The sequence below is a fragment of the Nansenia antarctica genome (assembly GCF_963989245.1).
Source record: "Nansenia antarctica genome assembly, chromosome: 7".
Lineage (NCBI taxonomy): Eukaryota > Metazoa > Chordata > Actinopteri > Argentiniformes > Microstomatidae > Nansenia > Nansenia antarctica.
Window position 1 is genome coordinate 50,041,709 of NC_137677.1, and position 15,000 is coordinate 50,056,708.

Here is a 15,000-nt window from a genome sequence, read left to right on the forward strand (position 1 = left end):
AATTGGCCAAAATGCAACCCCATGCCCTGAGGGTAAGTTCAATTCTACCACACGTAAAGAGTGTGTATGAGGGAGAGGGGGGGGCGGGGGATGGCCACTTCTAAGAATAGCGCATAGGGTGGTCTTTGTGTGTTTCGGCGCGGCAGTGGCATGTGGTTGATAAATAACATGGCTTTAATCATCCGGCCCTGGGCTTTGGCGACCAGGACTGTCCTGTCCTGTCAATCTGGGGCGAATGATGAGTTGTAAAGGTCAGGACGAGGCTTCTTCTCAGCGGACGAGCCTCGGTGGCGTGGAAAGTACCAGATGCCCAAGACTTGTTTTTGTTTTTTTAAGTACGAAATACAAATCTTATTCTGAGTGGTAGGCTATGAGTCGCCAGCTTATTTGCGTGTGTGTGCGTGTCCGAGTGTGTGTGTGTGTGTGTGTGTGTGTGTGTGTGTGTGTGTGTGTGTGTGTGTGTGTGTGTGTGTGTGTGCGCGTGAGTGAGTGCGCCAAACAAGGTTACGGAATCAGCCTCGCCCTGCCAAGGGGAGCGGGTTGCACCGTTTATACACCACGGTTCATTACGGTCGGAGGGCATCCCCCGTGATGTGTGTTTATCTTGTAGAGAGGGTGGGGGGCAGAGGAGGGCTGTTGTTTTGGGGCAGAATCAATGTGAGATGCGGAGTAGAAAAGGAGAATGCCGCATAGATCCACGTAGCACACCGTGGACAGACTGGATCCACTCCTCCGAGTACCGACAGAATTGAAAACAGGCTCCCCTCCCCTGCGCCCCACCCCCTCCCGTCCTCACTTGCAGGTGTTATCCGATCTGATATGGGATAGGCCGCCGTGCTATTTGGCTGCCGGCCGGTTCTGACGCTTGTGTTGCACCTTAGGTTTGTAATTCCATTACTTTTTCATGCATTTCTTCTGTTCGTGGTTCTCCCTGGTCAGTGGAACTAATAGGGGCACGCTGATGGGTTGCGTAACCCATAGAGGTTACGAAACTATAGAGTTGGATTAGTCGGCCAAATCAGAAGGCCTACTTACTTTGGCACACACATTTTTGCTGCAAACCAGCGGCACAAGCACCCACAACAACATGACAGTTAGAACCCCCCTTCACTCTCGTTGATTTCTGACGTAGTCTTATTGCTTCACCTTTCCTGTCATCATGTCAGATCAATGATCACTTCAAGGAAAGACGCGCACGCTGGGCCAGAGTCAAGTCAAAGTGAGAACTCTTAAGCGGCTGTTTTCACTACATGACTTCGTTAGTAGCCTATGTCTGTAGCCCAAAAGGGGGGAAAACAATAAAGTGGTTTGGAGAGATATTAGTGTGCGCTGTCTGCTCTGAATCATATTCAAATGAAGAAAGTGTGAGTATATTCAAATGAAGAAAGTGTGAGTCTATTAAAATGAATTGTGTTGTGCACCTTCCAATGTGAATATTCACGTTTGAAACGGTTATAGGCAAGATCATCCCGTAGGAGCGGAGTGGTTTTAGTTCAAGACGCACCTGCAATGAGGGGAAGATCGTGATGAGGGAGTTCCATTGAATATGTGAATCAAATATTTATTGACAGTTTAAATATGAGTTTTGAAAATGTCCAAATCCAAAAGCCTATCATATGATATGGCCCTGCTGTGTACAGTCTTGAGGATGGTCCATGCAGTTTTATAGCCTATATACTGTTACATGTAGGTCGTCTTTTATTTAGCCAATATCTTATTGATTAGTCAGTTCTGTTGCGCACTGGTGCAAACCTCATCATGTGCTTGTTTTAGCCGTCTTGTGTTATTGAAGGCTTCTGGATAAGAGTGGTTTATGATGACCAACTATCTTAATCAGTCTGCACCCCAAGTCTTCATGAACTGACCGAGTCTACCGTGCATGACCATGTAGTCAAACCCTCGCAAAGCCCAAAACAGATGCTTGAAATTTGGTGTAGACTGCTGCAGTTTATTCTTAGTGCATATCCCATTGGACTGTTTTCATCCCATCGGACTGTTTTGCGCATCATTTTCCACTATGCTCGCGCGATGATGTCAGTCGAGCTGATCCGTTTTCCAGGTGTCAGCGCAGAAGTCATAACATGAGTTTAGAATTATACGGTTCTATCTCCATTTTTGTCAAAATTGAGTTTTTTTACATAATCTGATCCATTAGGTGTTTATTAATGCATGTGGTGTTATTTTTTTAAATGTTGACATTTTTGAGTTAGTAATTCATAAAATACAAAGGTTCCATCTCACAAAACATAATGGAATGTAAAAACTTTGACGCTCAATATCTCTGAACTACCCTAGACGGAGATAGAACCTTATCATTCTAAGCTCACGATAATACGCGGTACCGAGAGATAAGGGGGGGGGGGAACTGTCACTAGTTGCGAAGTCCTTGTTATCCTCTCATCAAAGTCTAGGACAGAGCCTTACGGTCGTTTACCATAGTATATTACTTATACCATATTACCACCCAAGGTAGACCTATACTATAGGCCTAGATACGTCTGGTCGGCTGGATGATGAAGCTGGACGCAGATCGATCTGCCAATGTTGTATAGGGGGGGTAGTGTCCTGCCGTTTGATGGGTCTCGTATTTGTGACAGTGGCCCCCCCGTGGGGTGGGGGGCAAATAGACTAATCTGCTGCGCTATAGGGATCGCCTCCATTTTAAACCCATTAACCGCTGTTTGGCCGCTTTGTAACCTTCTGAAATCAATGGGACTGCGGCGCTAAATGTCATATAGGCTATAATCCGCGGACGGCCACGAAATAAGGTGCCTTAATTAATGAAAGGGTGGGCCATCTTACATTTCAAATGGTGAAGAGAGACATGTCATTATGATATCGACTGGGCATAATATGCCTATTGTTTCGGTCAATTTGGTCCAGTAGGCTATAGCCAAAATAAGCAGGTTTGATGTTCTGGTTTACCTTTAAAGTTGAGGAGACAGGGCTTAGTTCTCTGTGTTGTTGTGGCTCTTGCTGTTGTTTAGCTGAATAAAACAACAATCTGAACACTGACGAGACGCTCTGGCTGCTCACGGGAGGTGCGTGTGAACAAAGGCATGCTGCACGGCGCAGAGCCGGGGGAGATCGGGTTTCCTCCCGGAGGAGAGACGTCACGGTTTGATTGAAGCTGTGCTCCGTCCAGGCCTCCCGGGACCTCACGCTGAAACGGGAGAGACATTTTTTTCTTCTCCGCTTCACAAAGCTTTTTGTTCCGCTGAGGCTCGGAGCGCACGGATCACTTCCCCGCAGAGAGACGTGTCACTGGCCCCCGCCAGGATAGCAGCACCCACAGCGCTGCATAGATAGACAGGGAGACCTGTGGACACCCAACCACGAGCTCAGCGGAGACAAGCGTCGCCTGTTTGACTAATAGGCCTACTCCTTAATTGTTGAAACTTAATAGTAGACCTATAATAAGACGTGCTGATGAAAAACCTGTCGACATCTTAGCCTATTGTTCTTAGCATGCGACGGGAGTGACAGAAACGTGTTGCCTAACGACCCACCCGGTTTCCCCATTTATTGGGTGTTTTTAGAGTTGCGTTTTAGGCTTTAAGAAATATTCTATATTTTCTAAAGAAAATATTTAGGCTATATTTTTATTAGGAATTTCGTATAGGGCACCAGTAGTCCTAGGCATGGCTTTATGGTGAATGTGTAAAAATCCACATATATATTTGGCTTGTGTTTGGTGACTGCTAAATCTGCTAGATTTGAATTTTGTGAGATGATTAAGATAATGATGACACATCGCCACTTCGCTCCCTCTTGTCTCTACTTGCCCCGTCTTGATCAAGCAGCATCCTCTTGTTTTTAGATGTGACCGCCTACGGCGTCCATAGCTGACGAAACCCCACAGACACTCCGCGGCGCACAGCAGTGGGTGTATAGGTCTACTCCGCCTTTGAATAAAACAGCCACGGAACCAATTAATTTGGCCTACTCAATTATTGGAGAGAGTCTACCACAACACAGGCTAGGTGCGCTTTGTGCCCCTCAACAACATGTCCCCCAACATGTCCCCTCCGTTCAGTCGGACTATTATGAAGCCGGCGCAATTGTTGTGTATGAAACCAAGTGCTGAGTAGGCTATAGGTTAAAAACCAGGACATATTCATACAGACTACGATGTGGCCTAAGAATACAATCGAACGGGGATTCGATTTATAGATCAAGCCTGCATGGCTGTCCCTCAAAAAATTGCGCGATGAATTAAGAGAGTTGTGATAGGCCTATCGGGAAGCGATTTATACGCACATCTCTGTTACAATTGGCCCTCTGAAGACATAAAAGAACCATTTACTTCTAATTTGGCGAAGGCTGAATAGGGCCAGTTCAGCAGCCGTCGCCCGTTCTCCAGTGACAGCACGAGCCACACAATGTCGCCGTTGTCGGCGGCCGTGCTGTCAGGGGGATTGTCCCGTGTGCACCGACTTGCATGCGCCTGTGTGGAGGGAGGGCTCAGGGCCCTGTTTACAGCCAGCGCGCAAATAATGCGACAGCTGTTTGAGCCGCCGTCCGTTCTCTCTCTCTCTCTCTCTCTCTCTCTCTCTCTCTCTCTCTCTCTCTCTCTCTCTCTCTCTCTCTCTCTCTCTCTCTCTCTCTCTCTCTCTCTCTCTCTCTCTCTCTCTCTCTCTCACGTCCGTCCGCTTCTGCTCAAGCTTTACCATTCTCTCTGCCCGTTGACAATCCATGAGACAGCCATTCTCATTGTAAGTTTTCCCTTTGTTATGGCGTCCATTCACATATATTTCGTGGGGCTAACTTGCGATGTTCATTTGTAGCAATAAAAGTGTGATTTTGCTGGTTGTGGATCTGTCCTACTTTCGTATCAGCATATTAAGACCCCCCCCCCCCCACACACCCTCGCTCTCTCTCTCTCTCTCTCTCTCTCTCTCTCTCTCTCTCTCTCTCTCTCTCTCTCTCTCTCTCTCTCTCTCTTTCACACACACACACACACACACACACACACACACACACACACACACACTGCTGCTATTCCGTGCGGAGAAGTGTTGGATGCCTGCCCGCTTCTCTGTGTCTACGGGGAGCTGTCTCGGAGTTCCCCGGCACAGCTCTCTCTCTTTCTCACTGTCTCTTTGTCATTGTCTCTGTCTCTCTCGATCTCTCTTTATAGAAAAGTACGACTACGATTAGCCTATGTTGAGGCAACTGTATACAAAATCGGATTATCATTGTTGAGACATGCGTAAAGTTTAATATATCAAGGTGAGACAAAATAAAGGGACTAGCCGGCAGACGTCCGCGGCATAATTGACAAAAATGTGTTATACCTTTCTTTCATGGGGTCTTGAGAATGTAGATTTAAAATAATTTTAACTCGCTGGTGTTGCTTTAATCCTTGACTGAGCTTTGTTTTTTTTTGTTCTATTTTATTCTCACAAGTGGTATAAACATGCAGTATTATTTTGTGTGTGTGCGTGTTTGGAAACACACACACAGCGCTGCGTAATGGTGTGTGCATTAATCCGTGTTTATCTCCACCCCCCACCCCCGTCGCTGCGGAGATTATCCTGCGTCACACTGCATTTTTTTTTTTGTCGGAGCTCGAGCCTCGGCGCTCGAGAGAGAGCTGGCGGAGCTCCAGGGACAAAGACCGCGAGGGCGCCAACACTCCGCTGAGCTCGTGGCGCCCACCATCCCCCGTCCCTGTTTGCTCGATCCGGAGTCGCGAGAAGACATAGCACAGCAGTAGTCTATAACAGTCACCTTTGCAGACTGTTTGGCTGTCCACCACACACATATGCACAACATTTGTTATTTTTCAGTGGTCTATCTGTGTCGTTAAACTGCCCCCATCTAGCCTCTATACTTGCAGTCGCCCGTTAGAAGGCAAGATTTGTGTTTTGCACACCACTTCTAAGGTCTGTCTTTCTGTTGTAGCTTGCTTGCCAGTTCACGTCTTTCATTGACATTTTAGCTGGGGGATGTGCTTGGCTGAGACACGCGCGCACACGTACGCGTGCACTGGGCAGAATATAACGTGAAACTGTCTTCTCTCCTCGAAGCGACTGGCCTCCTGATCGCCAGTAAATTATCAGCAGGCGGTTTTTGTTCTCCAGATCTGACAGGTCAGACGGAGTTCAAGTCGCTACAGTATAGGCCCACAGGAAACAAGATCGGCCTGCCGGACGCGCTCTCTCCCCCTGCCTCCTCTTCCTCCTTGCACCCTCCCCCACAACACACAATAAGGGCTGGACTTGCTAAGAGCACCCGGTGGTTTTCGGTTTAATGGTGCGAATCGGGCTCCGCTCCAGCGGTCTGTTTTACAAACGCAGCCCGACCGCCTATAGTCCCCCCACCCTCCGCCTTTTTGCCTGCCTGGCCGCGGCTTGTGTGATGGATGGCCGTCGGGAGTTGTTTGTTGCACGAACTATTCTTAGCAGCGGGGATGGGCGTCGACGTGCTCTGCCTTTTCCTCCCCACACATACTCACATTTACACTCACACATCCTCCTTATCCTCGTAGTTTTATTGATATTTTCTTCCTACAGTGTGTATGTCGATACAGACGCGCATTTGATAAAAAACAAAAAACAACCTGTTGCCCTTACCAATCCGTCTTTAACGCTCCTGGTAGCGCATGGAATATAGTTATAATTAAAACACCATTATATTTTAAACATGATTTTGTGATAAAATAGCCTAATGGAAGCCTGCAGTCTTACCAAACAGGTTGGGGGGGGGCGGGTTCTATACTCAGTTGAGCAGGCATTTGCTTATAACCACGCATGGCCATTTGAGAGATTCCCCTGGTAATGAGCTTATGGACTGAATGAAAAGTCTGTCCCATGAGCCTTTTCTCAATTGTTAGGAAGGAACACGACTTCGCACGTCCTCTCCTCCGTAGGTCTAGGTTCCGCCTTTAGAACTTTTCCTCCAATGCTTTTTGGGGACGACTCGAGTGGAGGACGCGAGGAGTCGTTTCGCAAACAATTGAGAAAAGGCTATATTCCTGTATATATGGTGTATGCCTATATAGGAGGGAACTAGATTATTAACAGCCGCAGCGGAGCTTAAACGAGAGACATTACTAGTGTTTGGGCCGACTGCAACACCTGTTCTAGACAGGTGACCGTATCGGCCTGCCTAAGCCCACAGTCGAGTTACACCGATGGTTTGCCTTCAGGGCGTCGGGACGGGCAGGGATTTCATGCTCTCCGCTGTGGATGAGCCACGAGAGCTCGTGCTCACATGATGTGTTGGGTGTTCTCAGAGAGATCGGTTTGCCTTTATCTCCAGCGTCTCTAGACTCATTCGAATTCACCTTACAAGCCTGTTCACTTCATTATTTCATTTCGGTGGTGTTTGAATATCATTTCTCAATCTGGTTTTAAGTAGTGGTTTCTGACAGTGATCTGTATGGCACAAATACTACCTCCGCTGTTAATGCAAATGGCTGCATGAAATATGCATGGCTTTCATTTTTCTCATTAAATTTAGAAAAAAAAGATTCAATATTTTACCAACCTAGTCAGACCACAGACTTGTCACGTCACCTCCCCCACCACTCCGTCTCGTTCCCATTACACTGCTTTGGTTTCCTATGAGAAGGTGGAAAAAACTGCGCATGTGACGGTAAGGCGGGACGGGAAAGACATTTCACAACGTTCTTGTCTGTTTGTTTGGGCTGCGGAAGCTCTCGAGCCGACACACATACGCACGCACACACGGGTCTCAGTTCCGTCACACACGGATGTTGTTCAGGCAGGCCAGGCCAGGCATCGGTTGCGCTGGAGCCCCGAGCCTCCGGGGGTGGGAGAAAGGGGGAGGCAGGGAGGAGCTGCATGAGCGAGCGAGAGGGTGATTAATGATCTCGAGGTCACGGTAATAAAAGCAGCATGCCGGTGGCGGCAGCGCGAGGCACAGACGCGTTTCTTTCCGATGATGGAGGAGCCGAGTTTCTCTCTCTCTCTCTCTCTCTCTCTCTCTCTCTCTCTCTCTCTCTCTCTCTCTCTCTCTCTCTCTCTCTCTCTCTCTCTCTCTCTCTCTCTCTCTCAGCTGAGCCGGGTCGGGCCGGGCCTCAGCTCACTTTTACTATATTAGGGTCCTCTCGCTCACACCACTTTTACCATCCCCAGTTCCTTCATACACTAGTAAACGGTGATGATGCCCAGGGGTTTTTCCGCAGCTCATGACTGAGGCCTTAGGGTTTTATGGGATTCCTGGGAATGTGGATTGCCTCACCTAGATTTATCGTATCTACTTATCCTAGCTGAATATTCAAGAAATTGTTTGGATCAATCTAGCAATGAGACTCTTATTCAAATATGAAAATATGTTTACCTATGTGATATTGAGTGCTTACTGAGGACAATGTTGGTTTAATGTTGGCGATGTATAATCTTCTCTTACTGCGACGTAAGGAACGTAGGGAGCGGGTCAAGGAGGGTAGAGAAAAATGAGTGTAGAGAACATGACTGAATAGCCGTAGCCACACAATGCACATCTACTCCCCTGGGTGGGCGGGAGTGGGGCCCTGAGGGGAGGGCAAGGGGTGAGAACGAGGAAGGAGGAGGAGGAGGTGGGTGGGGGAATGAGAGCGGGGGCCACACACTGCTTTCATCTCCAGAGACTACTCCACTTGGGGGATGGAGGGAAGAGGTGTGTGTGCGTGCGCACGCCTGGGCAGTGATAGATGTAGCTAGCGGAGCAATTGCCAACCCCCCCCCCCCCCCCCCACTCTTTCTCTGCTGAAAGGCAGTGGTGGCTGTGTCGTCTATAGATAAGAGCGGCTAGTGTTATTGAAATCCCAGGCCTGTAAGCCCGTCATTAACTGGAGCACCGCACACCACTGCCACTAGGCAACAACCCTTATTATGTCATTACTGCATGTGTGGGTGTGGCTTTGTGTACGTCCATCCATCTATGGGTATGTGGCACTGTAGCTTGTTGTGGAAGGTGTAGAAAAGGTTCCTCGAAAGCCAACTCTACCCTATTTATTTATAGAGCTGAGCATGACTTAAAGAGTCTTTTTCTGGTTTGGAGGACTGACACTCTATCTTGGCATGGCACTGTTGTTGAAGAAATGCAAATAATTTGGTTATGTGATTTTCAACTTTTTAAAATAAAAATACTTAATATATGCTATTTTTCCTCCAGGAAAGTACCCTATTAGTGATGCTGGGACGCAGAGAAACCTGGAATTAAGAGAAGGGAACCACATCACACAAAGCATGGTATGTCCTCCTGCTGCTGTAAAGGCTTTCTTTCTGTGTTGATCGCACATGGATGATCTCGCCAACTGGCTACAGATGAACACGTGAATATAACTGATGCTATTTTGCTGCCTGCAGGTGGATGCCAGGCTGACCCCCTTGGCTGCCATGGGGCTGGACCGCAGTGCTATGATGCGTGACGGCCTTCGCCTTCACGGCGGTATCGTCTACCCAGGGATCCGAGCGTTGTCGAACGAGAAGGCCCGCGAAGGGGCCGGTCTCCCCCTCAGCTACAGCAGGGACGGCATCCCGGAACTCCTCTACAAGCCCGATGTCTCCATGGACGGCCGCAAGCCCACCAACGGATATATGGGACTCTACAAGAGCCCCCCTCCGGGCTTCCATGAGGGACTGGGGCTGGACCGCAGACTAGGGCCCGGGGATAAGCCGGCGGAGCTGGGGCTGGGGGGCGCAGGCGGCAGCTACCTGCGTCTGCCCTGGCTGAGTCCGTACCCAGAGGCAGGAATGTATCCCTTCATGGACTCCTCCAAGTACGCGGCTCTCAGCATGTACAAGGCCTCCTTCCTCAGTCAGCCCAACCCCTACTTGCCTCAACATCTGGCTTATCAGTCCCTATGTGCAGCCCAGGGGGGGAACGTTAACCCCGCCGCAGCATCTGCAGCCGAGAGGCTCTACTACATGCCCCACTATCCCCCGTCTCCCATCTCCTCCCCCATGGCCGCTCCCCCAATGAGGATCCCAGCTGTGACTGTGGCCTCCACCCCTCTGGTGCACTGCCAGGAGAAGGGGCTAAGTGTGGGGCCGCGTATCCACCACGAGGGCTCTCCTTACGGGCAGCAGCTCCACCAACCCCCTCCTCCTCCCCAGCACCTTCAGGCTCACCAAGAGAGGGACAGGCCCCCTAGCAGGAGTAGTAAACCCAGCAGACCCCCCAGTAAGGCCCCCAGTAGTAACAGCTGTAGTAGCGGCGTTAGTGGAAATAGTGTTAGCGTCTGTAACAGTCTTCCCATTGATTCTTCCCCCCGCACCTCCTCTCGCCTCCCCCAGCCTCCTCCCCCACCCCCCCCTCTCATTGACAGCTCCCAGGACTTACAACGGCCAGTCGCACGAATAGGGCCACCACCGATCATCCCCTCCTCCTCCTCCTCCTCTTCTTCCTCCTCCTCCTCCTCCTCTCAGTCGATGCCTCACCCGTTTTATGTGAGCAGCATGGCCCCAGAGCACCCCTCCCCTGCCAGACCCAGTCCACACAAATCCCGACCCAGGGATGGGGCTTCTGAGCACAGGGGTGCGGGGTGTGAGAGGAGACCCAGCAAATCCCCCTCCAAACCCTCATCTGAGCGGCTGGCCCACCAGGCCCCTGCTACCAAAGACCCTGCAGAGAAGCCCTTGGACTTGTCTGGAAGGATCCTGGAGTTTGGCCTGCCCCCCAATGGCTTCCCTGCTAAGCTGGACACTTTGGCTGGCGTCGTGGGGGCTCCGGGGGCACGGTACGGACTGCCCCCCAGCCGTGAACTCTTAAAGGAGACCCTTTCCCTTTCACCTCCGTCCCACTCTCACTCTGTGGTGAACAGCACTTCCTCTAAGGTCTCAGAGAGGCCAGAGATGATCAGCACTTTACACTCCTCCTGGGTGGTGCCCACACCTACACCCGCCCCGGCGTCCACCCATGCACACCCCCCTACCCTCACCCCCTCCCCAAGGCCCAGCTCCGACCTGCCCCAGGGCAAAGGTGCTTCCCCTTCCGTCATCAAACACAAGGCTCTGGAGAGGGTCCTCCCCCAACAGCGCAGCTCGTCATGTCCCAGGATGGGCGAGTCCAACACCCCAATGTCTGCCAATCATAATTCTATGACCTCCGTTCCCCCATCCCCCAAGCCCAATGGTGATTGGCCCAAACCCGGCCAATCAGAACACTCCCCAGCGGTTGGTCATCTTCGAGAAGCCACAGAGAAGTCCTCCAAAGCCTCCAAGAGAGCCGAGGCGACTCCGGAGGTGGCGTCGTATAAACGTCCCTGTTTGGAGAACGGCCACCCTCCCGGCCACCTCTACCTGCCTCAGAATGAGACCTACCTGTCTCACAGCTTGGCGTATGCTAACAGATACTTGCACTACTCTGTGCCTGATGGCATGGCCCTCCACTCCCTCCCGCTTCCTGGCAAAGGCCCCGTTTACCCCCACCCAGTCTTACTGGGCAGCAATAGCCTGTACCCAGCCCACCTCGCAGCCAAACATCCGTTACCCTACCACAGCCTTCCATCTGGCCATGCAGGGGAGTACCTCACATATAACTCCCAGGAGATGGCCCACCCCCTGATGCACCCTCACCCAGACACCAAGCCCCACGAGAGGGCAGATCTGGGCCCCAAGCCCCGGAGCCAGGAGAAGCCCAGGGGACCTGCCGAGGATTGTGGCGGGGCCCACAGAGACCGGAGCCTGGAGAGGGGGAATGAGATGGGGGATGGGAGCCACACTAAGCTGGAGAGGGAAGCAGGGGAACAGGGTGGGTGTCAGACGAAGCCCCCATCCTCCGCCACCCCCTCCAGAGAGAGGATCGTATGCATTGACCTCGTTCACTCTGACACAGACGGAGAATCTCCCCCCACCACAAACAAGCAGCCACCTCCTGTCCCAATTCCTAGGGGCAACCAAAGCGAATGTTTCCACGGCAACCAAAACAGGAGGGAGCCGGAACGCAAGCCAAAACACTACCAACAACAACAACAACAACAACAACATCACACTCATCATCATCATAATCATCATCATCAACAGCCACATCATCTTCACCAACACCCAGGCCAGAGCTCTGCCCTGAGACCCGCTCACCCAGACAGGCTGTCAGAGACCTCCAGTGGAAGACCCAGAGTGTCCCAGGACACGGGCTGTCCCCGCCTGGCCTCTAGCCCACCCCGGTGCTCCCCTGGGCACCTTAGCCGGCCCGAGGACCGGGACCAGAGCCCCCCCTCAGACCCAGGGGAGCAGGACCAGAGCACCCTGCGCTGCGCCCGGACGTCCGGGGATCGCACCTCAGGGGAGGAGAGAGAGGAGAGGGACCGACGAGTCCTTTCCCACCCCATCGGCCACTACATGGATCTGGGGAAGGAGGGAAGGAGGGAGAGGGAGACGGAGAGAGAGAGAGAAGGGGAAGGGAGCATCGTGGACACGGAGGAGTCTCACGGAGAGGGGGATGATGAAGATGCCTTGTCCAGAGCCTCCCGGAAGACCAGTCTCGCTAAGAGAATCGCTAACTCCACGGGCTACGTGGGCGACCGCATCAAATGCGTCACCACGGAGCTGTACGCAGACTCCAGCAAGCTGAGCCGAGAACAGCGCGCCCTTCAGGTGAGTTGTTGGAACTGCGGCTACCGTAGTTGGGTTGGGGATGGGCAGGTAATATGATGAAGATGCGGCCATTTAGCAAAGGCTTTTTTTTTTTTCTTCATTGCCTCTTACAGCTTAGTAAAGCATTCAGTATTTGAAGGGCTGAAAGACTGGTGGTGTTGCAGCGTTTTTGCCTGTTTTCTTTTGGGAGTTTGGGAGACATACGTAGACATATATGTAGACTTTGATACTTTTTCACCGGTATAGATAGAATCAGAAGGTCCATCATGTGATCAGCTGAGATAGGGCAGGGTCACGGGTTTATCCCAGCCCATTGCCGTTGCCCCGGTGCAGCTTGTGAAAGGGTGTTTGAAGTTATTTTTCGCCAGGCAGCGATTTGGTTACAGAGCAGTTCAAAGGTTAACTTAGGCTGCTGTCCCTGTGTTTTGATTAGGCAGCGGTGTAAAGGTTGTTTCTGTGGTCTGTGTAGCTCAGGGCTAAAGCACGTGTTGGTGCTGTGCTGTGCTGCAGAGCTGTTAATTTCCGAGCGTGACCATGGTAGCCTCACGGTTCACCCTGCCTCAGGCTACGCTTAACCCCAAGGAGAGGGCGGTGGGGGCCAGCCTCACCACCTCTCACCCCCCGCCCCCCCCCACCCACCCCCTCCTCCCAGCCTCGCTCGCCCCGACCTGGATCCTGTCCAAGGTCAAAACGCCCTCCCCCCATGGCTGAAAGTGCCTGGCTCCTCACATGCAGGACACACTCACACACACACACACACACACACACACACACACACAATGCCTTCCGTGTGCTAACCACTATCCAGCTCCCCTCCCCACACTCCTCCCTGTGTTGTAGGTCATCCAATCAGAGCAGCTTAAATTTTAGGCCAATATCTCTGGATTTGCTGCTCAATATTCACTCTAGAACGGAGGGTTGAGACACGCACACATTCCTGTTTTGTTGCGGACACACACACACACACCGCTGTATGTTAATGAGTGGGACAGAGGCAAGATGTACTTTATATTGATAGGTTGCATATGTGTGTCAGTTTGTTGTGAACGCATCTCCGAAAAAATGGGGTTTGTCTGTGTCATGCTTGCTGATACAGAGCTGGAACACAAAGCTATCAAATGCTATTTCTGGACGTACATTTTCTTCCAAAGAGAAGCCTCCATTCTTACCTGAATAATCATTCTTATCATAGTTCACACTGAAAATACAAACATTATGTTTCTATTTGATAAAAAACTGAGTTCAGAAAAAGAGTTTGATAGTTTTGTTGTTGTGTTTTGATTACTTATTCATTCGTTTCATTTGACCATGTGTGTTGCTTAGTGGGACTGTGGCTGCTTGTTGTTGAATGTGTATATAAGATATATGTGGAGAAAGACATTTTAACATATACATACATACATGAAATGATGGACAGATATATTGAGCCCCCATTCTAATTGCTTAGATGGAAGTCTTATCACGAGAGGAGAGTATTATAAGTCAACCAGCTGCTAACTGGGAGGTCAGTTCTTTACATTTCTTATCACATCTACCCCTCAGACAGGCTTTCCCTCGCTCTTCTCTCTTTTCACTCTCTTTCTATTTCTCTGCACTCTCCCCTCTCTTCTCTCCCACCCCCACCCCCCCCCCCCCACCCCCTCTCTCTCTCTCTCTCTGCCTCAGGGCTAGCTGTATGTGTTTCCTAGCTGTGTTCATGTTTCAGGAAGGGAGATGCCAGGACTAGGCCCCAGAGCGCATGGACTCACAGTGGCTGCAGTAGTCTAACCCATGTCTGGATGCCATGCTTGTTGATTTACCTGTCTATCTCTTTGTCTTTGTTGGCATTTTTTGAGACAATGTGATTCCTAATGCGATGTTTGCTTCGGTAGCTGTTCAGCACAGATTGAGGCTTAGAGAGGTGTGTGTGTGTGTGTGTGTGTGGCGGGGCAGACGGTGAGTGGGTTTCATGGCTGTTTTCTCTGTTTGTGTGTGTGTCTGTGTGTGTGTGTGTGTGCGCGTGCGTGTGTGTGTGTATGCGTGTGTGTGTGTGTGTGTGTGTGTGTAGCGGGCAATGATGCGGTTCTCGGAGCTGGAGCTGAAGGAGAAGGAGGGCGGGGGTGTGTGTGCGTGTGCGTCTGCGTCGGCAGCAGTAGCGGGACAGGACTTGGCGGACGGCCAGCGCAGAGAGAGAGAGTTGGAACACTGCCAACACACTCCCAGGCAGGGAGAGAGGGAGGGTGAGTAACCCACACACACACACACACCCGCACGCACGCACACACACATATATACACATACGTGTGTGTATGTGTGTGTATATATATATATATATATATATATATATATATATATATATATATAGCCTACAACACACACACACTCTGTTAGAGCGAACGCGCGGCTAGGGATGGTGAGTAACTCTACACACGGCACAATGACACACGCACATCCTTGGAGCAAACGTTGAGGC

The 15,000-nt window shown here is 50.8% G+C and overlaps 1 protein-coding gene across 1 annotated transcript in view; it reads left to right on the forward strand.

Moving 5' to 3' along the window:
* Window positions 1-15,000, forward strand: part of LOC308162721 (BCL-6 corepressor-like) — a gene marked incomplete at its 5' end in the record, with an annotated part of 45,868 nt that overhangs the window by 14,068 nt on the left and 16,800 nt on the right. The window contains 5 exons of the mRNA XM_080536863.1: window positions 9,127-9,203; window positions 9,321-11,898; window positions 12,037-12,548; window positions 13,996-14,052; window positions 14,596-14,767. Coding sequence (XP_080392989.1) covers window positions 9,127-9,203; window positions 9,321-11,898; window positions 12,037-12,548; window positions 13,996-14,052; window positions 14,596-14,767 — 3,396 coding nt within the window. The remainder of the gene's footprint in view (window positions 1-9,126; window positions 9,204-9,320; window positions 11,899-12,036; window positions 12,549-13,995; window positions 14,053-14,595; window positions 14,768-15,000) is intronic.